Source organism: Scyliorhinus torazame, chromosome 10 (assembly GCF_047496885.1).
Source record: "Scyliorhinus torazame isolate Kashiwa2021f chromosome 10, sScyTor2.1, whole genome shotgun sequence".
In the NCBI taxonomy this organism is placed as follows: Eukaryota; Metazoa; Chordata; class Chondrichthyes; order Carcharhiniformes; family Scyliorhinidae; genus Scyliorhinus; species Scyliorhinus torazame.
This window is the reverse complement of record NC_092716.1, coordinates 49,415,362-49,441,325: the sequence shown is the minus strand read 5'-3', so window position 1 is coordinate 49,441,325 and position 25,964 is coordinate 49,415,362. Positions and strand designations below refer to the sequence as shown.

The following is a 25,964-nucleotide window of genomic DNA, read 5'->3' as shown; positions in this document are numbered from 1 at the left end:
CTTTGTACATTGGATTCCTCCCGTACATGTCAGTTTTCCGGCTCATTCATGTATTTTCTTGCTTGAATGCCCCCAAATAAACCCCCTTTCCCCCTCCCCTCCATCCCCCCACCCCACCCCACCCCCCACCCCCACACTCCACCCCCCCCCCCACCACCGTGTTGTATTTTTAAAAAATATATATTTTATTAAAGTTTTTCAATCACAATTTTTTTCCCCTTACAAATCAAAAAAGAGAAATTAAAAGTACAAGTAACATGATAACTACAATCTAACATTGAGTAACTAACTAACATGGTAAACTAGCCAAATAACATAAAGTGAAACTCCCCCCCCCGGCCCCCCTCCCCCTCCCAGAACCCAAACATCTTACCCCCCCCTCCCTCCCTCCCTTCCCCGCCCCCCCCTCCCCCCTGGGTTGCTGCTGCTGGTCATCTATCTTCCCTCTAACGTTCCGCTAGGTAGTCGAGGAACGGTTGCCACCGCCTGGTGAACCCTTGAGCCGATCCTCTCAGCGCAAACTTAATCTGCTCCAGTTTTATGAACCCCGCCATATCATTTATCCAGGCCTCCAGTCCGGGGGGTTTCGCTTCCTTCCACATGAGTAAAATCCTACGCCGGGCTACTAGGGACGCAAAGGCCACGACATCGGCCTCTTTCGCCTCCTGCACTCCCGGCTCATCCGCAACTCCAAATAAAGCTAACCCCCAGCCTGGTTTGACCCGGACCTTCACCACCTTCGAGATCACTCCCGTCACTCCCCTCCAATACCCCTCCAGTGCCGGGCACAACCAAAACATATGTGTGTGGTTTGCCGGGCTTCCGCCGCACCTCCCACACTTGTCCTCCACTCCGAAGAACCTGCTCAACCTTACTCCCATTATGTGTGCTCTATGCAGCACCTTAAATTGGATAAGGCTAAGCCTGGCACACGAGGAAGAGGAATTTACCCTGCTTAGGGCATCAGCCCACAAACCCTCCTCAATCTCCTCCCCGAGCTCTTCTTCCCATTTTCCTTTCAGTTCGCCCACCAGCTCCTCCCCCTCTTCTCTCATCTCCCGGTATATCCATGACACCTTGCCCTCCTCGACCCACACCCCCGAAAGCACTCTATCCTGGATCCCGTGTGTCGGGAGCAGCGGAAATTCCCTCACCTGTTGTCTTGTGAACGCCCTCACCTGCATATACCTAAAGAAATTTCCCCGGGGCAGCTTATACTTTTCCTCCAGCGCTCCCAAGCTCGCAAACGTCCCGTCTATAAATAAATCTCCCACTCTCCTGATTCCCAACTGGTGCCAGCTCTGGAATCCTCCATCCAGCCTCCCTGGGGCAAACCTATGGTTGTTTCTAATTGGGGACCCCACCAAGGCTCCCAACACACCTCTCTGTCGCCTCCATTGCCCCCAGATACTTAATGTTGCTGCCACCACTGGGTTCGTGGTAAATTATTTTGGTGAGAGCGGTAGTGGCGCCGTCACCAGCGCTTCTAGACTCGTCCCTTTACAGGACTTCATCTCTAGTCTTTTCCACGCCGCTCCCTCTCCCTCTATCATCCATTTACGAATCATTGCCACATTGGCGGCCCAGTAGTAGTCGCCCAAATTCGGCAGCGCCAGTCCCCCTCTGTCTCTACTACGTTGTAAGAACCCCCTCCTTACCCTCGGGACCTTCCCTGCCCACACGAAGCTCGTGATGCTCCTGTCTATTTTTTTAAAAAAAGCCTTAGTGATCAGTATAGGGAGACATTGGAACACAAATAGGAACCTCGGGAGGACCATCATCTTAATTGCCTGCACTCTGCCCGCCAGTGACAGCGGCTGCATGTCCCACCTTTTGAAATCCTCTTCCATTTGTTCCACCAGTCATGTCAGATTAAGTCTGTGTAAGGTTCCCCAGCTCCTGGCTATCTGAATCCCCAGGTATCGAAAGTTTCTTTCCACTCTCCTTAGCGGTAGGCCATCTATCCCTCTACTCTGGTCCCCAGGGTGTATCACAAAAAGTTCACTCTTTCCCATGTTAAGCCTATATCCCGAGAAATCTCCGAACTCCCTCAATATCTGCATGACCTCTGTCATCCCCCCCACTGGGTCCGCCACATACAGCAGTAGGTCATCCGCATAGAGTGACACTCGGTGTTCCTCTCCCCCTCTAATCACCCCTCTCCATTTTCTGGAGTCTCTCAGCGCTATGGCCAGTGGTTCAATTGCCAACGCGAACAGTAATGGGGATAGCGGGCATCCCTGTCTTGTTCCCCTGTATAGTCGAAAATACTCCGACCTTTGCCGACCCGAGACCACACTTGCCGTTGGGGCCCCATAGAGGAGTTTGACCCAGCTAACAAACCTGTCCCCGAACCCGAACCTCCTCACCACCTCCCATAGATACTCCCACTCCACCCTATCAAATGCCTTCTCTGCATCCATTGCCGCCACTATCTCTGCCTCCCCCTCTACTGGGGGCATCATTATCACCCCTAATAGCCGTCGCACGTTGACATTTAGTTGTCACCCCTTTACGAATCCTGTCTGGTCTTCGTGCACCACCCCCCGGGACACAATCCTCTATCCTCGTTGCCAGCACCTTTGCTAGCAACTTGGCGTCCACATTTAGCAGTGAGATAGGCCTATAGGACCTGCACTGCAGCGGATCTTTATCCCGCTTCAAAATTAGCGCTATCGTCACCTCCGACATTGTCGGGGGTAGGGCCCCCCCTTCTCTGGCCTCATTAAAAGTCCTTACCAACAGCGGGGCCAACAAGTCCACATATTTTCTATAAAATTCCACCGGGAACCCATCTGGTCCCGGGGCCTTCCCTGCCTGCATGTTCCCCAGCCCCTTGGTAACCTCGTCCACCCCAATTGGTGCCCCCAGGCCTACCACCTCCTGCTCCTCCACCCTCGGGAACCTTAATTGGTCCAAAAACTGCCGCATCTCCTCTTTTCCCTCTGGGGGTTGGGACCTATAAAGTCTTTCGTAAAAGGTCTTAAACACCTCGTTTATCTTCCCTGCTCTCCGCACCGTAGCTCCCTTTTCATCTCTAATTCCCTCTATCTCCCTCGCCGCTGTCCTCTTTCGCAGCTGATGGGCCAACAGGCGACTCGCCTTTTCCCCATATTCATATCTCATCCCCTGTGCCTTCCTCCACTGCGCCTCCGCCCTCCTAGTGGTCAAAAGGTCGAACTCCGTCTGGAGTCGTCATCTCTCCCTCTATAGTCCTTCCTCCGGGGCCTCCGCGTATTCTTTATCTACCCTTAAAATCTCCCCCAGTAATCTTTCCCTTTCCTTGGCCTCTATTTTCCCTTTGTGGGCCCTGATGGAGATCAGCTCTCCTCTGACCACCGCCTTTAGTGCTTCCCATACTACTCCCACTCGGACCTCCCCGTCGTCAATGGCCTCCAGGTATCTCTCGATACATCCCCGCACCCTTCCACACAGACTCCCTCATCCGCCAGCAATACACCTTGTGAACATGGGAGAAGAAGGAGAACTCTTTGGCCTTCGGCCTAACAAATCGCCATGGATCCACTCCCCCCATTTGGTCCATAAACCCCTTAAGCACCTTGGCTGCTGCCGGCCTTCTTCCGGTCCTAGATCTAGATCTATCTAACCCTGGGTCCAACACGGTGTTGAAGTCTCCCCCCATTATCAGGTTTCCTACCTCCAGGTCCGGGATACGTCCCAGCATCCGCTTCATGAATCCCGCATCATCCCAATTCGGGGCATATACGTTAACCAACACGACCTCCATTCCCTCCAGTCTGCCACTCACCATCACATATCTGCCTCTGCTATCTGCTACAATGCTCCTAGCTTCTAGCCCCTTCCACTTCCAAGGGGCCCGAGGGGGCCTCAGCTCCCATTAGCGAGCTTAGCATCGTGCTCACGTAAGCCCCGCAGTCCGCTCCTTCCACTCCCTCGGGGAGACCCAGGATCCGAAGGTTCTTTCTCCGTGCTCTGTTTTCTAGGGCTTCAATCCTTTCAATGCACTTTTTGTGGAGCGCCTCGTGCATCTGCGTTTTGACTGCCAGGCCCAGGATCTTGTCTTCGTTGTCCGTCACCTTCTGCTCCACCACGCGGAGCTCCATCTCCTGGGTCTTTTGTGCCTCCTTAAGCCCCTCAATTGCCTGTAGCATCGGGGTCAGCACCTCCTTCTTAAGCAGCTCCACACACCGTCTTAAAAATTCGTCTTGGTCCGGCCCCCATGTCGCCTGGGCTTTCTCCGCCGCCATCTTGCTCCTTTTTCTCCTGTCCCTATCTTCGAGGATTCTTCGCAATCTGGCCACCGCCGCCGGTATTTTTCTCTTTCGTTGGGGGGGGGGGGGGGGTGGGGGGGGGGTGGGGGGGGGGATACTCCCTGTTGTCTCACCCCACACTGGGTTTTGTCCTGAAAAAATTCCCCGCTGGGGCTCTTAAAAGAGCCCGAAGGTCCGTTCGAGCTGGAGCCGCCGAAACGTGCGGCTTAGCTGGTCATCGCCGCAACCGGAAGTCGCTGGTTGTATTTTTTTAAACAAAAAAGTATATTTACTGTGTATATTTCTTAAAGGATAATGAAAAGGTGAAAAATGAAACCATCTTGAAGTTGATGGGTTTTTTTTTTCTTGGGGGGAGGTGTCATATGAGAGTGCATTTAGGAAATGGGTGTTTATAAATGGGTATGTATATAAATCGCTGTACTGGGAGTACCTTAAGAAATGGGTGTTTACCACTGCAGTGATGTCAGAGAGTGGGTGGAGCTGGGCTGTCTGTCAGCTTTTTACTTTCGTTTTAGGCTGTTTGCTGCAGAGCGTGTTTTAGTCTCGTTTTCAGAGCTGGATAGCTGCAGTCACAGCCAGAAGGTGTATTAGAGTCTCTCTCTGTAATCTAAAGACTGTAAATCAATCCTGGTGATTTAAAACTAATAACAGTAGTGACTTTAACCTGATGTGCTTCTGGTAAAAGGTGTTTTAAGTCTTCTGATGTTGTTTGGGAGGTTATTAAGCATTACTTAGTGTTGTATTCTTTGGGGGTTGTATTTGAATTAATGGTTGCTAAGATGTTCACTGTATGTTTTAAAAAGGTTAACTTGAGTTCATAGAATAAACATTGTTTTGCTTTAAAAAAATACTTTTCCATTTCTGCTGTACCACACCTGTAGAGTGGGCCGTGTGCTCCCCATAGCACAATCTATTAAAAGTTGTGGGTCAGGTGAACTCCATGATACACTTTGGGGTTCTCTAAACCCTGGCCCATAACAGTTTGAAATCTCCACAAAAGCGGACCGAGCCATCTGGCTTAAGGATAGGCACCATGAGTACTCCCACTCTGCAAACTGGACCGGTTTTATTATTCCCTCACGCTCTAAATGTTTTATTTCCATATCGACTTTCTGCCTTAATGCGAAGGGTACTTGTCGGGCCTTGTAGAATTTTGGGACTGCCTCTGGATCTACATGCAATGTCGCCTTTGCTCCCTTTATTGTTTCAAGCCCTTCTCGGAAAACCTCTGGGTATTTGCACAGGAGTTCGCTCAGGCGGCCATTTTCCAGTTGGAAAATGTTTACCCAATCCAGCTGGATCTCTTTTAGCCAGTTTCGTCCCAATAAGCCTGGCGCCTCACCTTTCACTACCATTAAAGGCAGCCTAACCAGTTGCTCTCCATAGCCACAGTTACATGTGTTGTGCCCAACACTCTCAGTGGTTCCCCTGTGTATGTTCTCAGTTTTGCCGAGGTCCTGGTTAGGAATAAGGGTTGGAGTCCAGTGCGAATTTTATTGAATACGGCTGCTGCAGTGTCGACTTCCATCAGTGTGGGACATCCATTCAACCTTATGGATAATTTAATGGGTTTTGATTTCACCATCGTTACACAATTTAGTTGTTCCTCGTCAGAGGTAGATGGGGCTTCTAGATTATGCATTCTCCTGTACCCCGGTCTACATGACCTTCTACAAGATTTTGGTTTTGGGCTTCTATTTCTCCTTTCTGGCTCCGATCTCTGGCAACAACTACAATATTTTGCCGGGTTATAGGCTGCAGGGACTGCCGTCTGTTTGGACGTAATTTCCCCTTGCTTGGGAGGGCTTCCGCGAGTGGGCCTGGTTAACTTAGTATCCGAGTCATTCCTGAGGGTGGCTATGCAGTTGCCTATCCCCCAGCGGTAGTACCTTCACTCAGTTTCACTGGTATGGGCGTCTACCTCCATCAGAGTACCCTGTAACTCATGCACTCCGCTTTTTCTAAGGACAAAGCCAGCTGCAATGCTTCTTTGCAATCCAGCTCGGCCTCTGCTAACAGACGTTTCTGTATTGCTAAATTATTTATTCCACGTACCAAATGGTCTCGGAGCATCTCATTTAGCGTCAGGCCAAATTTGCAAGCCTCTGCTATTCGCCTTAATCTTGTTAAAAAGTTTGTAACTGACTCCCCAGTGTCTCGGAATGCTGAGTAAAACCGGTACCTTCGCAAGATCAGAGGTGGCTTAGGGTCATAGTACTCTTTTACTAAGTCCATCAATTCCTGGAAGGTTTTCGTGTCCAGTGCTTCCGGAAAAGTGACACTGCGCATAATGGCAAAGCTGCTGGCCCACACGTGGTCAGCAAAATGACCCGTTGCTTTTCATCCGGAATTATATTGTTTGCTCAAAAGAAGTACTTCATCCGCTCTACATATTGGGCCCAGTCTTCCACTGCAGGGTCAAAAGAGTTCAACTTTCCGAATAAAGGCATTTTGCCCGTCAGTGGCTTACCCTCAATATGCGGCAGCTGCTGACGAGCAGGTTTCTTCAGGTTGTTCCGTTTTCATCGTTGCCACTGTAATAATCCACGGAGGCAGATGTCCCGTCACCAGAATTCCTTTTAGTTGCAAACCCAACAGCTGAACAACCATGACCATTTAGTCTGCTGTCTACACCGGGAGTGCAGACAGTCTGACACTCCCTGTTATATACACAGAAAGAGGTTCCCTGATTGGGCCACTAATCAGGGAACTCATATTCTAATTGGCCAATCTCAAAGGCCTGGTCTTAGTCATTACACACACACACTTCCTTCAGTTGTTGCTCTCAGGCCTTCAAACCTTAGAGGTCTTGCCTACAAGTGTTCTTCATGATCGTTTGGTCTGCGGTATAAACAATATGGAAATACAGAAGAAACATTTGGGTGAAATCTCCCTGACCTTTCAGAAGGCGCTGCAGCTCTCTTTGTCCCAGGAAAGTGCGGTACGCGACGTCCAAGGGATACACGGGATAGAGGCGAACATTTTGGGACGTCAGCCCTCATGTGGTATGTCCGTGGCACAGACCGAATGCCACTGCGTGTTCGTCCTCTGAGTGAAGTGCCTGCCGCTGAGACGTGTGACATCACCGGACACGGCTGAAGGCGATTCCGGCCCGTGTGTGACGTGTGGGCGGTCTAGGTGTGTTCGCAGGTAGTAAGGCGACTAGCGCACCCTGCGCCCCAGTTGGGACAGACATCAGCCTCGGGGCCAGGTCTTGCTTCTGGATGACCCAGAAGAGGCCAAGATGCAGCTGAACTGTTTGGCTGTGCCTGGTGTGGATCCTATTTGCATTCCGATACAGGTGAATGGCTATATGCTCCAAATGGATTTGGTTACGGGAGTACATTTGGCCACTTATACCAGGGGAAGCAACTGAATATTGTGAGATCCAACTTTGCTCCGGTAGTTTATGGGGGCCAATCAGTTTGCCTTCTTCTCATTGTCGTGCAAGGAAGCAGCCCTAACCTTATGGGTTGTGACTGGCTACACAAGCTGCAGTTGGATTGACAACATATCCTCCAAGTGGAATCTGGTGGTCTGATGCAGTACAGTGCAAGTTCCCTGAGGCTTTCCAGCTTGGCTTGGGTACAACTAAAGGGGCCATGGCCAAGATCCAGGTGGGTCCGGTGGCCCAACCCCGATACTTTCATGCTCGGCCGGTTCTCTACACTTTAGTGGAGACAGTCAAGATCGAATTTTGTCGTTTGGAGAGTTTGGGCATCATTAAACCTGTGCGCTTTGCCAAGTGGGAGGCGCTGGTGGTCCCCATAATGAAGCCGGATAAGACAGTCCGTCTCTGGTGTGACTATAAATTGACAGTGAACACGGCTTTGAGGTTAGACCGTTGTCCTTTATCACGCATCGAGGGTATGTATGCAGCATTGCCTGGTGGCTGTACATTTACAAAATCGGACATCAGCAACGCTTATCTACAGCTGGAGCTCGGTGAATCACGGCACTATGTAACGATCAGTACTTACAAGGGACTCTATAAGTACACTCGGCTTCCATTCGGAGTATCCTCCGCCTGTGCAGTGTTCCAGTGCTTTATGGTGAACATCCTGCGTGGATTACCACATGTTGTGCTTTACTTGGATGCTGTGCTGGTTATGGGAACCACAGAACTAGAACATTTACAGAACCTGAGGTAGTATTGAAACATTTTTCGGAAGATGGGGCCGCCTGTGCCGCGTGAAGTGCATATTTCACATGAAGGATAGTTTTTTGAGGACCACGAAGAATCCAGCACTAATTTGTAGAATCAAAAGACATGTAAGTAACAGCAGCAGTACTTCACCACTGCTCTCTCCTCTAGCTGGTTCCACACTGGCGAGCTCTATTTATGCAGGTGACTCTGCTAATGATTTCTCCGCTCTCCTCATTAGGGAAGCTCATACTTGATACGCAATCAATATGCTTGAGTCCACATGGAGTCATATCGATTCAGCTTTAATCAGATAGAACTGTACCCAGCAGCGAAGTTACAGAAGTGGAGGCTGCTGGGACGGCATTGGTTCTTATACCCCGCCTCTCAGGCCGGGGCTATGTACATTACCCAATGGTAGACCCTGCGGTCTAGCCAATGGTTAATCCTCTCTCTGGTACCGCAATACCTGGTATTACCACAATACTCACTAAGGATTTTGAAGTGGGTGCAGCCACTCTCTCTGTCTCTGCTGCTGCTACTGTTTCCAGTGTTGAGTTGCATGGAGGAAAGAGAGAGAGGAAGGGGATGAGCTGAAGCAGATTTGTTGCTGGAAATGGCAGACCAGGGTTGAATTCAGTCCAAGGATGGAAGACAGGGGGAGGCAAAGGGGAGACGGGGGGGAGGTGGAGGGGGGTAGCGGAGGGGGGAGGCGGGGGGGAGAGGCAGAAGGGGGAAGTGGAGAGGGGAGGCAGAGGGGGGGGAGGCAGAAGGGGGGGTGGAGGGGGAGTCGGAGGGGGGTCAGAGGGGGAAGAGGCGGGGGGAGAGGCGGTAGGGGGGAGAGGCGGAGGGGGGGAGGTGGAGATGCAGAAGGGGGAAGTGGAGAGGGGAGGCAGAGGGGGGGAGGCAGAAGGGGGGGGTGGAGGGGGAGTCGGAGGGGGTGGGGGTGGAGCGAAGCGGCCATTTGCCGGCTTCCTGGCTAACGGCCTGGAACTGTTGTGATGGATTTAACTGGGAACTCCTTCGTGGGAGGGGAGGTTTTTTTCTCCCCTCTCTCTCTACTCAACGCTGTGCCGTGAGGCAGTGTGTCTCTTTCTGGTGGTCTGTGCGCCTCGTAGGGGAACCTTTCCTCCGATGTGAAGCTACCGTCGAGGGGGTGGCGTTGCTGTCCCCTTTCCAGTGGTCTGTGTTGCGCGCCTGGCCTCGGTGGGCACCTTTCCGCCGTTGTGGGGCTTCTGTTGGGGACAGGGGGTGATTGTCTACGTATACTGGTGTTTTTTGTATTTAGCGGATGTTTTTGACATGTTACTGTTTACTGTTCTCTTTGACTATACTGTTTCTATGTGTTGATGAGTTGTTTCTATGTTGATAGACTATACACGTGCTGTAAGGAGAGATCCCTCTTTCTTCGGCCGCCTGAAGGGGGGGTGCAGATGAGGGGAAAATTGGCTATATGCTGGCTTTTAGCCGGTGGCCTGTTTCATGGCTCATTGTTTTGAGCTGCATTTTGGCCCCTTTGTGGGAGAGGGTCTTTTTTCCTACTCTCTCTCTCGTACTGTGCCCTATGTTGGCGTGCCCCTTTTCGGTGGTCTGCGTTGCTCGCTGGAGCTCCTTTTCCGCCGATGTGGGGCTGCCATTCGGGGCGGGGGTGGTTGTATGTGTGTGTGTATTGAAGATTTTCTATCTTGTGACTATTTTGGATATGTAACTGTTGAAGTGTGTTGGGGCCTTGTGCCTTGCGACAGGTTTTGATCTGTAACTGTCGAATTGTTATTAAACCAAAATACTACCCACTAAGGATTGTGGAAAGAGCACACATGAGCTGTAGAGGCTCTCAATTCCATTGTTGAGAGACTGCTAGACATTTGCAAACATGAGAGAGAGGGGCAGGACATTCTGCTGGTAAGGCCTGGTCTGGGGTTCAGCCTGAGGCTGGATTTAACAACCGGCTGCCTCCCATTCTGCTTTGACTACTGCTGCTGACTCTTGGAGGAAGAAGGAGAGAAGGGTGGTGGCTGGTTCATTTGAATGCCTTGTTGCAGGAGAGGGAGGAAGTCAGATGCCCTGCTGCCGGTGAGGAAGGGTGGTGGCCCAAATCAACGACAACATCCTGGAGGTTTGGAGGACTGATTTACCATCTGATGCTGCTTTTGTTTGGACTGCTGACTGTTTACCATTTTTATGTTTGGAAGCTGTTGTGTTACCTGTGTGGTCGATAATACGTGTTACTCAATTCTTGGTTGATGGTGAAGTCCTCTGAATCTTGTTGAAGAAGACTCGAACTCGTCCAGTAACAACAAAGATTTATTGAGTAACTATAACTATTAATGCATGAGTTCTTTACCTTAACATGGAAACTAGGAATTGGTTAACAAGATTTAACAATAACTAAACGTAACTCCACTATCTGTGATTCTGATGTTACCCTGTTCGCAGTGCACCCACGAGAGACCCCGTGTGGCTGCTTTTATACCCCTGTTGGTCCAGCACTCTAGTGATCATGTGGTGCTGCTATTTATCCATTAACCCCTTGTGTGCATGCACCTATAGAGATCACTACATCTCCCCCTTTTTAATGTGTTACAGATTTTCTGTATGGTGTAACAATAATTGAACAAACATAATGAATTAAGTCAACTGGGAACCGATAAAACAAGTAATGCTGTGTACAGAATGTGATGGTAATAATGACTGTACAAAGTCAATCAACGTTTAAAAAGTCCAATCCTAATGAAAAACTTTGTGAATCCAGACTGTATGAGGGTGATCAGGTGGGTTGATCTCGTCGCCTGTCATTGAAGTGGCAGTGTTGATGTCATCATGTTGTTGTGACCACCGTCAGTGTTTATGTGTGTACGTGAGGACATCAAGACATCGGAATGGTCGAATCACTTTGTCTGATTTATACTTTTTGGGTTTTTTTATGCTTGTGGTATCGATTCTGGTTTGTTGTGGAGCAAATGTGAATTTGTGAGATTTGTTGCCATGCCATGGCGTGTTTGTACTCTTGTTGAGCTCAACGTGTGTTCCGTGTGGATAATTTAAGTAATTGTCACTGTTATTGGTGTCAGTTACATTGAGCGTTTCTTTTTGAGAACTGTGAGAATGATCTGATGTCGTATTGATTTTGGTGACATCAGTCATTTGTGGTGGATTTGATTGTTCTTCTTTGGTGCCTCGGTGCTCCTCTGATGGAGACAGTTCCGGTACATTTGAATCATCTGTGATCTCTTTATGCCCCTCTTCAGGAGTTAAAATCTTCAAGATTTCAATTGACACTGTTTCAATTGGCAAGATTTCAATTGTCGCACTGGACCCAAGAATAGTCCTACTCTGTGCTTCTGTCCAGACGAGCTGAGATCTGTCAGTCTCGCTGTGATCCTGCACACTCTGTATGTCGAGTGTGATCGCTTTGTCACTGTTTTCACCTGAGGAAGGAGCAGTGCTCAGAAAGCTGGTGTTTGAAACAAACCTGTTGGACTTTAACCTGGTGTTGTAAGACTTCTTACTGTGCTCACCCCAGTCCAACGCCGGCATCTCCACATCACTGTTTTCACATACAGTGAGTAGACATTCAGTGTCTTCTTGTTGATTCACGGCTGTCGCTCCGGAGCCGTTGCTTGCGGCCATTCTGGAGCCTGTCAACGAGCTCGCTCAGTGGAATCAATCTGTGTTCTCTGCATGGCATCGCCTTCTGCTAGGATACGTGACATGTGGTTGTCATCCATTTTGTCGACGAGCTGCCATGTCGTCATGGTACTGGATTTTCCCACCATGAGACTTGTATGGAATTTGGCACCCATGTTGCTGCTGCAATAGCCATCAGATCCGGAGAACTGATCCATGGCTGAGTGGCATTCGGCAGCGAGCAAATCATCACTTCTTGTCAAGGATGTGTCATGGTGCTCTATTTGTCCAATGAGGAACTCATCTCCTGAGTAATCATCGGCAATGAACAAATCTTTTGCTATGGATTTGTCATTGTGCTCTTCTCTTTGAGTGTTGTGAAAGTTATTTTCAACTGCTGGTGTAAGTTCGGGCATTGTTCTGTGTCATGTGAGAGTACCTTTAAGAAACCGTTAAGGTTAAGTGGGGGTTGCTGGGTTACGGGGGTTAGGGCAGATACGTGGGGTTGAGTAGGGTGTTCTTTGTAAGGGCCGGTGCAGACTCGATGGGCTGAATGGCCTCCTTCTGCACTGTAAATTCTATGATTCTATGCAATGGATGTTTAAGCAATGTAACTTAAGAAATGGAGCTAATCATATTACTGAAGTGATGTCAGTGGGTGGGGGAGCTGAGCTCACTTCTGCTTTTTGAATTTCAGTTTGAGAACACAGCTGGGAGTGTCTGGGTGTTTTGCTGTGAGCTGCATGAAGAAACACAGAGCTGGTCTGTTGATTTCTGCAATCCAAAGACTATAAATATATTGAATGTAACCTAATGTGCTCCTATTTTGTAAGGTTTGAAGTCTTTTGGACGTTTAAAGGAACAGTTTGAAGGATTATTTAGTGTTGTAGTCTTTTGGTGTTATCTTTGAAGTAATGGGTGTTAAGATATTCAATGTTTGTTTTAAAAGGGTTAACTTGAGTTCGTAGAATAAACATTGTTTTGTTTAAAAACCACTTGTCCATTTCTGCTGTATCACACCTGGAGAGTACGCCGTGTGCTTCCCATACCACAATCTATTAAAAGTTGTGGGTCGGTTGAACTCCATGAAACACTTTGGGGTTCTGTAACCTCCGGATCCATAACATCTGTCTTTTGAGGTTAAATAATTGGGTTTTGCAGCTTTAAATTTCTTTTTGAAATTTCTGTGCATTTCCCTTTTAAGTAGGTGTGGTCCTGGTCCTCTGACGCCATGCGTAGGACTCGATTGCGCATGCACACTCCGAGTTTCCTGTACTGTGCGCTCTTTTCGCAATTGCACATGCGCGGCTTCTTGCGCATGTGCAGCACACTGTTTTGCCGGTTTGCGTCTTTTAGGGAAGCGCGCATGTGCGGCTCCTTTCTCAAGATGGCTGCCAATCAAAGAGAGCTGTTGCATCGAGTGAGATCCTGCCTCTGCCTCGTGGTATGTTTTGGCGCCGTTTTTTCTTTGGTAAATTGAAGGTACTGATTTCTTTTTGTTCATGTTTAATCGCGATTTCTAGAGTTAGATACTGTTGTTGTGAAAGTTTTTTAAAAATTTTTTTTATCAGATAGTCCATAAATTAATTGATCTATTATCACAGCATCTCTGAAATCAGCATAATTACTGCCTTGTGCTAGTACCTGGAGGTCTGCAATAAAATCAGTGATTGATTCTCCGAGTCTCTGCACCTATTACGAAATTTAAGTCTTTCCATCGTCTCACCAGACTGATTTTTACAGTGTTCAAATTTTGCAATACTTTAAATTTAGTTTTGTCTTCACCTTCCAAGAAATTGAATGAATTATATATCTCCATGGCCTGTTTCCCCGCCGCCAATAAGAGGTAGGCTATTTTTTTAGAATCTGGCACAGCGGTTCTGTCCTTAAGTTCCAGAAATAGATTAAAGTGTTGAAGGAAAATTTTCCAATTATACTGGAGATTACCCGAGGTTCCAAAGGGCCCTGGAGCTGGAAGTGAGTCCATCTTACCTTTTTTTTCTTGCCTGAGAGGTCCAACTGCTGCGATGCGTTCCGTGGCCGAATATCTATCCAAATTTTTTTCTTTTTCTTGTCTGTCAAACCTAATCTAGCTAGTTTCTGTTTTTGTTTTTAAGGCCAACACTCCTCGCTACCATGTTGTGTTACCTGCTTGGTCAATAACACGTGTTAATCAATCCTTGGTTGATGAAGTCCTCTGAATCTTGTTGAAGACTCGAACTTGTCCAGTAACAACAAAGATTTATTGAGTAACTATAACTATTAATGCATGAGTTCTTTACCTTAACATGGAAACTAGGAATTGGTTAACAAGATTTAACAATAACTAAACGTAACTCCACTATCTGTGATTCTGATGTTACCCTGTTCGCAGTGCACCCACGAGAGACCCCGTGTGGCTGCTTTTATACCCCTGTTGGTCCAGCCCTCTAGTGATCATATGGTGCTGCTATTTACCCATTAACCCCTTGTGTGCATGCACCTACAGAGATCATTACAGAAGCCACCTACCGCTCCTACTTTTGTGGCTAGCTGGAGCAGGTGACCGGACATTGGGACTACAGGACGGTGGTGGCTCACATCAACTGGACACCTTGGGGGCCGTAATGACACGTCTTTGAAGGCTTTTGTCCATTTCCATGTAATAATGACTGTTTCTGGTTCAAGTTTGGAAGGCCATGTTAATGGCTGGTGTCGTTGTACTGTTGCATATTGTTGTTTAATGTTTGCTCATGTTTGTTATTGTATTGCCGCTGTTTTTTGTCTACTGTCTGGGTAGGTGTCTTTGCTATGTTTTTTGTTTTCTTTTGGTGCACGCTACTGATGCTGGTGGGAGTGGTGATATTGCCTGTCCTTTTTCCGTTAACTCGTGTCAGTGAGACCTTTCCCGGTGAGTTGGGCTGCTTGGAGCGCCTTTCCACTGATGTGGGTCTCTGTGGCCGGGGGCCGAGGGAGGCACTGCCTTGGCAGCTGGTGACATTGTTCCTCGTCTTTTGGTATGCTCTGTATGGTTTGGTTTATGCTGTGCCGGTATTATTCCAGGGCTGAATTGTGCCTCTCTTGAGAGGGATGGACTGTTCTTTCTCTCTCTCTCCTCCGTGCTCGATTGGGCTTATCTGGTGGGTGGGCTGGTGTGCCTTTCCGCTGATGTATGTCGGGTGGAGATGGTAAGTGTGTTCTGGGATGCCATGTATTTAGTGTCCTTGTACTGTTTTCTGTATTTTGGTAATGTTATTGAACTAAAATACACCCCCAATAGTCCCCAGCCAATAGTAATCAGGCAGGTTATAACAGATAGAAACAACTGGCAGTTCAAACAGGATTCCTCAGGCGCTGGTTTATTTGGAATGAACACAGCTTCTTGCTGTGTGTGGTTGTGATCTTTGACCAGCTTTACTCAGCTCACCATGTGGGATGAACCCTGCCATTGATATACCTCTTTTTCTTATGATCTTTTCATATCTAAACTACTTGTTTTAGGGGTCTCTCTTAATAACATTCCTGACTTGAGCTCACCCTTTTAGAATGCAAGTGTGAAATTCACCATCATCTCTTTTGAACTTTTACCATCTGTGCTTTAGCTCCTGAAATGTTATGCCTAATTGTTATCCACTCTCAGGTAAATATGTTTACAATGTTGCAAGGCATATCAAAGACATCAATCAATCTGTTTTCCTAACCAATTTCCATTTTAAAATAATTTGGTGGCTTCTAATCATCCATTCACTAAACCACATTCCCAGTTACTAGATTCCTTAATCTTCCATTTTGTCACAGCTTCATGACAGTACTAATGACCTTTTCTTTCTTTCACATCTTGGAAGCGGCCCAGAGTCCGCCAGCCAGGTCCTAGACTTTAGCCCTGACAGCAGCATAGAAGAAGGATTCATGGATCCCAATATAGAACCGTCACAGCATTCATCCACACCACTCCACCAGCACAGAAACATACACCTCGGTGGGATCTATTTCCAGAGTACCCTCAGGGTTACAATCTGGTGAGCACATCACACTCTCAAACCACAGCAGGCAGAAGTAGGGGCATCCCAGGTGCTGGCACTCAGAGGATTGCTGGAGGCCAGGAATCTGCTGAGTCCCAGTCAAATAATGTGCCTCTGGACTTGGTCATGCCTCAGTTGCTGGAGCTCTAAGGGCAAACTTGGGAAAATCAGGAAGGGATGTCTGGTATGCTCCTCAGATTATGTCTGAGGGGATTGTGCCGACACTGCAATGCAACAAGCTCAACACATCTAGGGTGGTGGCTACCTGGAGACCGTAGTGCAAGACCTTTGTCCTAAACTGCTGCAGGACATGCACTACATGGTGCAGGTAGTTGCTGACATCCACCAGTAGCAACGTCAGAAAATGGCGGGGCTTCTCTCGCTCACTACAGCTGTTCCTCTATCTCAAGGAGGCGGCCAAGTCCCTAGGGCACTATCAGGAGAAGCCTCAGCTGGTGGACACATGGGGGCTAGCCACCCAAGTGACACTAGGAGTGTCCCGCCCATCCAAATACCCTTTACCTGTGACTTCTTTCTCTCTCCTCTGCCGTGCTCCGTGTTGGAGTGACCCTTGCCTAGTCTCAGCCGTCCAGAGGACTCCCACCAAGTGTTATATTACTGGTTTAGTAATATATTTTGTTACTAGTTGCTGTTTGTCCAGAAGGGTCTGATGGTGTGATCCTGAAGAAACCACGAGTCTTCAACTTAAAGCAAACTAATTTATTAAGTAACGATTAACTATAATTGAGTTTGACACTCTACAGAACTATCATTAGGCATCAAGTAATTAAATATTAATGTATTAACTGATTCAGAACTACACATGCTAACTATGCTGTGATGATCTATCTCTCATACACGACTACTGTCGAGTCACTCCTGGGTAGAAAGGGACCAAGATCCTCTGGGAGCTGATACTTATAGTGGGATCTAGTGGTGCCCTCTAGTGGTAGTGTTACAGTTAGATGTTATAATTAACCCTTTAGTTATCTACACATATACATATCAGTAAACCAAGGTCATCACAGATAATAGGGCATGGCAGACAGCAGGTTGCCTATGCCTGCGTGGATGCACCAAGATATAGCATTAGGGTTAGAAAGATTAATAAGCTTTAGTTGCACAACATGGGCACGGGTATTAAGCACTTGTACATAATGTTCACGTCTGTAAATAAACTCTCACTAATTGCCACCTTTCTTTGCTCCTTGTTCTGATGAGCAGTGTTCCTGTAGTCCCGACCTGAAAACTTGATTCCTGCACAAGAAAAAGACAGGTGCTCAGTCAAGCACTTGCTCCATGTTCTTTGTGCAAAGTTGCCTGCACATTGGTGGTGTCTCTTCAGTGATTGTAATAGGGAGCTAAGGATCTTCTCCGTCTCCACAAACATCAAACGAGACTTAAAGTTCCTTTGTTTAAACCAGTTTATTCAGGCTTATGCGGGTCATTCAAGATGGAGTACAAGTTCCCTGGAAAACTTCAAAACGACTAGTTTTATACGGATATACAGATAGTGATAATATTTAATTTTCATCAATCATCAAGTTACACAATGGTGCTGTGCTATCTCGACTCAATTAGGTCTACAAGACCAGATTACTTCATTACATTATATTATCCAATCACTACTAAGGCATGTATACATTGTAGCACGTGACTACTTCTGGTCAGCCCCATTCACACCTCTGTCCTGCTTGCTGTTCAGATTTCTTTCAACCCCTTCAGACTGAACACATCATCATGCTTGCATTTTGTGCACGGCTAGCGTCACTCATTCCAGTCATTGTACATGCGTGCTCTCTACACCTTTGATGTGCATTGCCCCCCACCTGCCTCAGTCTCCAGTGACACCGAACCACAAGGGTACAGCTCATAAAGCATACCATAAAATCCTGAGTGGTGAAACTGTCCCTGCTGCATCGCCATGACATGACCCTAGTCGCTGAGAGCAAGCAAGCTGCCATAATCCAGACAGGAGTGAGAAGTTCACAGAAGTTCTTGGAGGATCTATGCACTGTCCCCACTGCAAATCATCATCATCTTCCTGGAGTGTAGAGACTATGGGCAACTGCTGCGTCCCTATGACAGGAGCCTTATCACTTAGAGTGTGCACCACTTTCACGAGCGAGCAATGCTCACAGATGCCATGTGGAGATAATGGGATGTCCTAATCACCCATCATGAATCTAGCAGCAATGAGCATGTCCTGAGCTTGTCTGGACAACATTACTGCTTCATGGCTGACCTCATGTCCTTCGAGGACCTTCCCCATCTTGTCTCCTTCAACATCCTCATCGGACGAAACATGCTACCCCTCCATCTCCTCCTCAGTCAGTTTCTCCCCCCATTGCAGTGTCAGGTTGTGCAGGGCACAGTAAGCAACCATGATGCGTGATACTCTTTCCACATTGTATTGCAGGGTTCCATCAGACCGGTCACTGTATCTTGTCTCAACTGCATCTTTGACCTCCGCACAAGGGTCATCAGCCATCTGCTCAGTGGGTAGACCTTGTCCCCGTGTAGCCAACCCGGCAGCCTCTGATGAGCCTGAAACATGTCAGGGATTGAGAACAGCTCAGAATGTAGGAGTCATACACACTCCCTGGGAAATTAGCACACATCAGGGGGATGTGTTTGGTGTGGTCGCAGACCGACTGAACATTCAACGAGTGGAAGCCCTTGCAGTTCACATCACTATTTGATGCCCCAGAGATCTGAGATCCACATGAGTGCAGTCAATGGCACTCTGCACCTGTGGAAAACCTGCGATTGGCACAAAACAAGATCGCTCTTGCATCCTCGTTTGCCCGATGTGGGTTGAAATGAACAAATCTGTGTGCTTTTGCAAAGATGGTGCTGTCACTTCCTGGATGCACTTGTGTGTAGAGGTTTGTGAAATCCTGCAGAGGTCAGCTGTGGGGCCTCGGCAGGAGCCACTGATGTAATAATTGAGCGCTGAAGTAACACTGGCAGTGAGTCAAGGGTTAAATGCTAGCACTGACACACATAAGTGGTGCTTGAGTGGGCATAATTGTGTGACTAGTTTGACACTAGGTATGTCAACTGAGATACAGCTGAACGGCCTCAGCTGCAATGGGGTACTGAGCACTGAAATGTCTTTCCATTACCCTTGCCCATGTCAACATCTAGCCTCCAGAAGCCTCCCCAGGACTTAAGTGGAATCGTCAGTCCATGATGACTTCCCACTCACCCACCATACTGCCCCAGGCTTACCTTCCAAAAAGCCCATGTTCCAGGCTTCCCTTCCTTCTGTGAGACCTCTCCAACAAACCATCTTCCCTCCAGTATCCCGCACAGATACACCCCACCATAATCTCCAGTTAACTTCCTGGTACCCCCCCAGTACCCTGGAGTCTTTCCCCCTCCCAAGTACCCTGAAGTTAGCACCCCAGTTTCTCCTGACAAAGCCCCCAGTACCCTGGAGTCGTCTCTCGACCCCCCCTCCAACTAAACCTGTGGTACCGTGGAGTCTTCTGCCCCCATACCCTGCAGTCAGTTCCCCCCCCCTGCCCCATGGTTCCCTTCCAGTGTTACTCCGGTCCACCTCAACTGTTAGCCCGGTCATCTGAGTCAAGTCTGGTCACCTCCAAGTCAACATTTTGTCACCTGCAAATCAGAGTTGGTACGCACCCACCTCGAGTTAAAGTCTTGTCACTCCCAGGTCAGAGCCTGTAGCCGAGTCAAAGGCTGGCACCACGAGTCAGAGCCGGCTCCCGAACCAGAGCTAGTATTCCCGAGGCAACCCCTTAATGCGTAGAGCCGCTCAGCGAGTGCTGTCTCACCTCCGAGCTCCCCTCAGACGGGTATTCATCAGGTGCAGACCTTTTGAAACCAGTTGTAATTCGCACAGTTCTGACATCATGTCACTGTGGGTATATTTTTTGATAGCAGGTTATGATTCTGGCATTTGGACCCGATAATGAGATACATATGTATTATAATGATATTCTCGAAGCTGAATGGCGGTCCGCCACTGATGGGGCAGGCTACAATCGTGGAAAGCTGTCATACCGACATAAAACATGACTTTGACCGACCTGTGATATTTTCCACTCTCATTATCAAACCCGCCTGACCCTAATGAGTGGAAAATCACAGCCCATATCTCAAGATGTGAGATACCTTCAGTATCACACTTTTGCTTCAACTCAAACTAGAATGTTATTCTGCATGTAAATAAACATCTCAGAATTTTGTTAGGGATGCAGAAATTGTACATTTATTGTTTTCTCCCCCATCTTTCAATTTTCCTGGTGCTGTAGAACAGTCAATATAACTTTTGAGATGGCGGTCAGAAACTGCATAAAAGTGTCAACGGTGCATTGATCTGCAATCATCCCTCCATAATTGCATAGTTGAGATCAGGCACTTACCCTGTTGCAAAATGTAAACAAGATCAAACAAGAACAATTTGAATAAATTATTCCTATTATTTTCTGTTATCTTATTGCAGAGTAGTCTGTAGCACCAACACATCACCCATTGTGTATTTATTATTTTAACGACTAATTATTTTACTCAATTTTGTTTTTATAAGGTACGGTTCAATAGTCAGTAATCAGCATAATAAATTTACATATACCATCTACATCCTAGGTTGAAAATCAGTAATCGTTGTAATAAGTCTCAACTGATTCAGAAAATATATTGTTTACCACCTTTCAACAAAAAGTAAACAACCAGAGCAGTTTAATTTATTGTTCTTTACATAAACATACATTGCTTATGCTTATTGAATGATAAAAAGCACCTAATAAATGTATAAATGTTAACTATACAGCATAAGAAGAAATAGCCCAATAACAGTGTAAATTCTAACTATACTGCATGGCAGAAAAGCACAACTATAAATATCTAATGAACCATTTTAAAGGAGGGTTGAAAGTGTTAAAAAAATTAAGCAATTTCTTTTTCCAGCTTACTCAGACATAAAATAAAGTAGTATCCTTAAAATTTAAGTAAGGCTTGTAGGTATGTTCTCTTGAACAGTTTTCCACATTCAGGTGCATCATTCTATTGCTAAACACTGTTGTGGAAAGATGGGATCGTTGAATATACGGTCCTTTTCATTAAAGGTTGCACTGGTCGATAGTTGTCCACCATATTCTTTTGCTTTTCCCCAACAGATGTGTAAAACAAACTGCGAAACATAGCCAGCTGCAAAACAATTTTTTTGAAGTTACAAAAAGCACTCTGGCCTCCTCACAAAGCAATTGGTTTGTGGTATTCAAGAAAGGAAGGACAGAATCACAGAATGCAACTTGCAAGACATCGTTAAAATGTCTTGCAACAAAAATTAAAACCTGTACATATGTAACAAAATTCAGTACCACAGTAACCCTGTTATCAATTGTGAAAATTCATATTGCACAAGTCTTGATTAAATACACAATTATGGAAGCATTGAGAAAATAAACAAAAATAAATATTAATAAACTTCTGGGGATTGATTACTTTTGGCTCGATGGCTAATGTGTGGTGCTGAATGATGTCAACAGCACAAGTTCAATCCCTGTACCAGCTGTGGTAGTTCATGCAGGTCTGGCTCCCTTAAAGCGATATAACCAATTGTCTCTTTTTATTCGAGGGAGATGCCTATGGTCCTACATGGATTACAGAAAAATTACCTTACTGAATAAACTTTTATATAGAGGGTATTTATTGCTGCAGATATTGATTGATACCACAGGCTCTTACGATCTAGTCAGATGCACAGCAGTATTGTTCTGTGATTAATTTCCAAGTGCAGAATTTAATGGGTGTAGGTTTGGTATTGATGGAGATGCCAGCTGTCCCTTGCCAGTTAATGCTCCACGAGACTTTTGCCCCTCAATTGGGCAGCAATCCCATCTCAGAGAGCTGCTGGACAATCTGATTGGCGAACAGCTTCTGGTCCTAGTAGCGCCACCTGGAGCAGTGGCCACTGCTGGGATTTCAAGTTGACGCAGAGTCCCTAACCAGCTAACTATGGGGGTGGGGGATGGGGTTCTCATGGCAGAGAGGGGATATTAAACCCAGAAGGGGTGGGAGAGTGAGGTGGAGGTCTTAATAGAAAAGTTGAGGGGCAGGAAGGAGTACCGAGTGGGTTGCTAGAACTTTGCGGGAGTGGCACCTGATCTAGAAAGGGACCCTTCATGAAAGTGCACTCCCTTTCCAGCTTGAGGGTACTTGATGGATCACCCCTGCACCTCTGCCATCAAATCGAAAATCTCCTTGAATGTGAATTTTCTTAACTCTGTTAAGTACTTTGGAATATTTCACTATGTTAATAGCTTTATGTAAATGGATGTGATGTGATTTTATCCTACTTGGAAATCATGCCTGGGTAGAACAGTTGGGGTATAACTTTCAACTATAAGGGTCATCAAAATGTTTAAAAAAATAAATGATCTCAAAATTCATTGATTATTTTGGGTTTCTAATTGTTGAGTACCTTACTATATGTTTCCTGAAATGATGGAACTTGTTGGATTACCCCTGCACTCCTTTTATCAGCTCAAAATAGTGCCTGGCTGGGAAATTACTATTAATTGGCTCTTCCAGCCTCAATCAGAGCAAGGCTGGGCAGGTCGCCCAAGACATTGTCAACCATCCAGAAAAGAGAGGTCAGGCCAGGGGTGGGCAGGAGGGCGATGGGAAGGCTGCCTGGATAATTCAACCAAACTGACATACCAACCCTTTAGTCCCTCCGATCATAAAGCTCAGTACTATAGACTTCTCATTCCACTCTGCTGTTCCTGGACCCTTCCCATGTTTTTGTTATCTTCAGTCCCAATTATTCAAATGTTGTTTTGACTGATGACCCATCTTCCTTGAGCCTAAATTTGTAAATCCAAAACTCTGCAGTCCATATCCTAACTTGCACAAAGTTTGTTTCAATTATTATGCTCACTGCTTTATATTGGCTCCTGGTCTATCAATGTCTCAATTTTAAAATTCTAATCCCTGCATTGAAATCTGTTGCTCTGTTTCGGTCCCAACAGCGTCACCAATACTGTGGATATTTCTATTTATGTTAGTGAACCACAAGCCTTCCTTTATATCGATCAAATGACCACACAACCAGTTAGTTAGTTCAAAAGATGGTTTATTTACATACACAAGAGTTATCTCAACATGCAAACACAATATCTACTACGAGTTAAACTACACCTATCAGCAACAATAACCTATACTTAACTTCAGGGCGACCGGCACTGTGCAAATGGATAAGGCCTTTATCTGGATTTCACTTGGCTGATTCGAAGAAAGTGGCTCTGTCTCTGCTGGGCTCATCCGTCAGGTAGCGATCGTTGGTCTTGACTTTAGCTGACTGTTCTTGCTGCAATTGGGCTGGCACAGGCTGGATCCAACAGAGACAGAGCACATGGCTGTGCTCTCTTTTATTGCTCTGGGATTTTGCGTTCTTTGGGGCGGTCCTTAACCTTGGACCCAATAGTTCGACAGGGCTCTGATCACTGTCTTCAATTTCGGCCAATAAAGGGGCAGGTGCCTTGGTGGCTGGGCGGGTCCTTAGCGGGCATTGACCAAAAACTATCTATCTTTATCTTAAAAACATTTAATGAAGAAGCCTCAACTGCTTCACTGGGCAAGGAATTCCATGGATTCACAACCCTTTGGGTGAAGAAGTTCCTCCTAAACTCAGTCCTAAATCTACTTCCCCTTATTTTGAGGCTGTGTCCCCTAGTTCTGCTTTCACCCGCCAGTGGAAACAACCTGCCCGCATCGATCCTATCTATTCCCTTCATAATTTTATATCTTTCTGTAAGATCCCCCCCTCATCCTTCTAAATTCCAACGAGTACAGTCCCAGTCTACTCAACCTCTCCTCGTAATCCAACCTAGTGAATCTCCTCTGCACACCTCCAGCGTCAGTACGTCCTTTCTCAGGTAAGGAGATCAAAACTGAACACAATACTCCAGGTGTGGCCTCACTAACACCGTATACAATTGCAGCATAACCCCCCTAGTCTTAAACTCCATCCCTCTAGCAATGAAGGACAAAACTCCATTTGCCTTCTTAATCACCTGTTGTACCTGTAAACCAACTTTTTACGACTCATGCACCAGCACATCCAGGTCTCTCTGCACAGCAGCATGTTTTAATATTTTATCATTTAAATAATAATCCCTTTTGCTGTTATTCCTACCAAAATGGATAACCTCACGTTTGTCAACATTGTATTCCATCTGCCAGACCCTAGCCCATTCACTTAACCCATCCAAATCCCTCTGCAGACTTCTGGTATCCTCTGCACTTTTTGCTTTACCACTCATCTTAGTGTCGTCTGCAAACTTGGACACATTGCACTTGGTCCCCAACTCCAAATCATCTATGTAAATTGTGAACAATTGTGGGCCCAACACTGATCCCGGAGGGACACCACTAGCTACTGATTGCCAACCAGGGTAACACCCATTAATCCCCGCACTTTGCTTTCTATCAATTAATCAATCCTCTATCCATGTTACTACTTTCCCCTTAATGCCTTGCATCTTTATCTTATGTAGCAACCTTTTGTGTGGCACCTTGTCAGAAGCTTTCTGGGAGATAATAATGGACCCGGGGGCGGTTAATAACGTGTTCCGTGAATTTTATAGTCGACTATATGAGTCGGAACCCCCGGTCGGAGAAGAAAGTATCAATCAATTCCTGGAGAGGCTAGAGTTCCCGAAGGAAGATGAGGAGCTGGTGGAAGTCCTGGGGAGCCCAATTGGGCTTGGGGAGGTGACAGGCGGATTGGGGCGATGCAATCGGGTAAGGCCCCGGGACTTGACGGATTCCCAGTGGAATTTTATAAAATGTTTTCTGGGTTACTGGGGCCGCTTCTGGTTAAGGCTTTTTTTTTAAAAAAAAAAATGTTTATTCAAAGATTTTCCAACAATAGTTTTCAACCAGTTAAACCCCCCCCCCGTAACAGAAAAGAAAAAGACAAAAGAGCAAAACAAAACATAAACATATCAAGCAAACATAGTACAGAACTTATACAATGGGTTTCTCCCGCACATATTAACCCTCCCTATGCTTGTACAAATACTACCTGGGAAAAAAACCCTCCCCACCCACCCAAATATCACCCCCCCCGAAAGAAATACCCCCCTCCCCTCCCCTCCCCCCTGGGTTGCTGCTGTTGCTGACCGAGCTCCTTCTAGCAGTCCGTGAGATAGTCAAGGAACGGTTGCCACCGCCTGAAGAACCCCTGCGCAGTCCCTCTCAGGGCAAACTTTATCCTCTCTAGCTTAATGAACCCTGCCATGTCATTTATCCAGGCTTCTACACTGGGGAGCTTCACGTCCTTCCATAATAGCAAGATCCTCTGCCGGGCTACCAGGGACGCAAAGGCCAGAATGCCGGCCTCTTTCGCCTCTTGCACTCCCGGCTCGTCCGCCACCCCAAATAATGCCAGCCCCCAACTTGGTTTGACCTGGACTTTCACCACCTTGGACATAGTCCTCGCGAAACCCCTCCAGAACCCTTCCAGTGCCGGGCACGACCAAAACCCTTTAAGTGTTGGGTGGGGTTACTGGGTTATGGGTGGAGGTGTTGACCTTGGGTAGGGTGCTCTTTCCAAGAGCCGGTGCAGACTCGATGGGCCGTATGGCCTCCTTCTGCATTGTAAATTCTATGAAACATGTGGACGTGATTCGCCGGGCTTCCCGAGCACCTCCCACATCTGTCCTCCACCCTAAAGAACCTACTCAGCCTTGCCCCCGTCATATGCGCTCTGTGAACAACCTTAAACTGTATCAGGCTGAGCCTGGCACATGAGGAAGAGGAATTAACCCTACTCAGGGCATCTGCCCATATACTCTCTTCAATCTCCTCCCCCAGCTCCTCCTCCCACTTGCCCTTCAGCTCCTCTACCAAAGCCTCCCCCTCTTCTTTCATCTCCTGATATATCGCCGAAACCTTACCCTC

General features: G+C 47.0%; 1 protein-coding gene across 1 annotated transcript in view; it reads right to left on the bottom strand.

Moving 5' to 3' along the window:
• Positions 1–17,431: 17,431 nt before the first annotated feature.
• ca5a (carbonic anhydrase Va) overlaps positions 17,432–25,964 on the bottom strand; it is a 132,195-nt gene continuing 123,662 nt past the window's right edge. The window contains exon 8 of the mRNA XM_072518080.1: positions 17,432–21,203. Coding sequence (XP_072374181.1) covers positions 21,066–21,203 — 138 coding nt within the window. The 3' untranslated portion in view covers positions 17,432–21,065. The remainder of the gene's footprint in view (positions 21,204–25,964) is intronic.